At 62.4% G+C, this 404-nt stretch overlaps 1 protein-coding gene across 1 annotated transcript in view; it reads left to right on the top strand.

The window, feature by feature from the left end:
* The window catches only part of RPL17 (ribosomal protein L17), a gene marked incomplete at its 3' end in the record, with an annotated part of 2234 nt that overhangs the window by 1281 nt on the left and 549 nt on the right, over positions 1 to 404 (top strand). The window contains exons 4-5 of the mRNA XM_010146264.1: positions 146 to 230; positions 334 to 401. Coding sequence (XP_010144566.1) covers positions 146 to 230; positions 334 to 401 — 153 coding nt within the window. The remainder of the gene's footprint in view (positions 1 to 145; positions 231 to 333; positions 402 to 404) is intronic.

Genomic DNA, 404 nt, shown 5'->3' with positions numbered 1-404 from the left:
CCCTTCCGCCGCTACAACGGGGGAGTCGGGAGATGCGCCCAGGTGAGGCCCGAGGTGGAAACTGGGGGTCAGGAAGAGAAGAAGGGGATGTCAGAGCGAGGCGGTGTCGAGTCATCGATCACAAAGGGACCTTTTCTTCTCGCAGGCCAAGCAGTGGGGCTGGACGCAGGGGCGGTGGCCCAAGAAAACCCTTCCGCCGCTACAACGGGGGAGTCGGGAGATGCGCCCAGGTGAGGCCCGAGGTGGAAACTGGGGGTCAGGAAGAGAAGAAGGGGATGTCAGAGCGAGGCGGTGTCGAGTCATCGATCACAAAGGGACCTTTTCTTCTCGCAGGCCAAGCAGTGGGGCTGGACGCAGGGGCGGTGGCCCAAGAAAAGCGCCGAGTTCTTGCTGCACATGCTCAA

Source organism: Buceros rhinoceros, unplaced genomic scaffold (genome assembly GCF_000710305.1).
Source record: "Buceros rhinoceros silvestris isolate BGI_N320 unplaced genomic scaffold, ASM71030v1 scaffold41260, whole genome shotgun sequence".
NCBI classification, from domain to species: domain Eukaryota; kingdom Metazoa; phylum Chordata; class Aves; order Bucerotiformes; family Bucerotidae; genus Buceros; species Buceros rhinoceros.
This window is presented reverse-complemented; position numbering and strand designations above follow the sequence as displayed.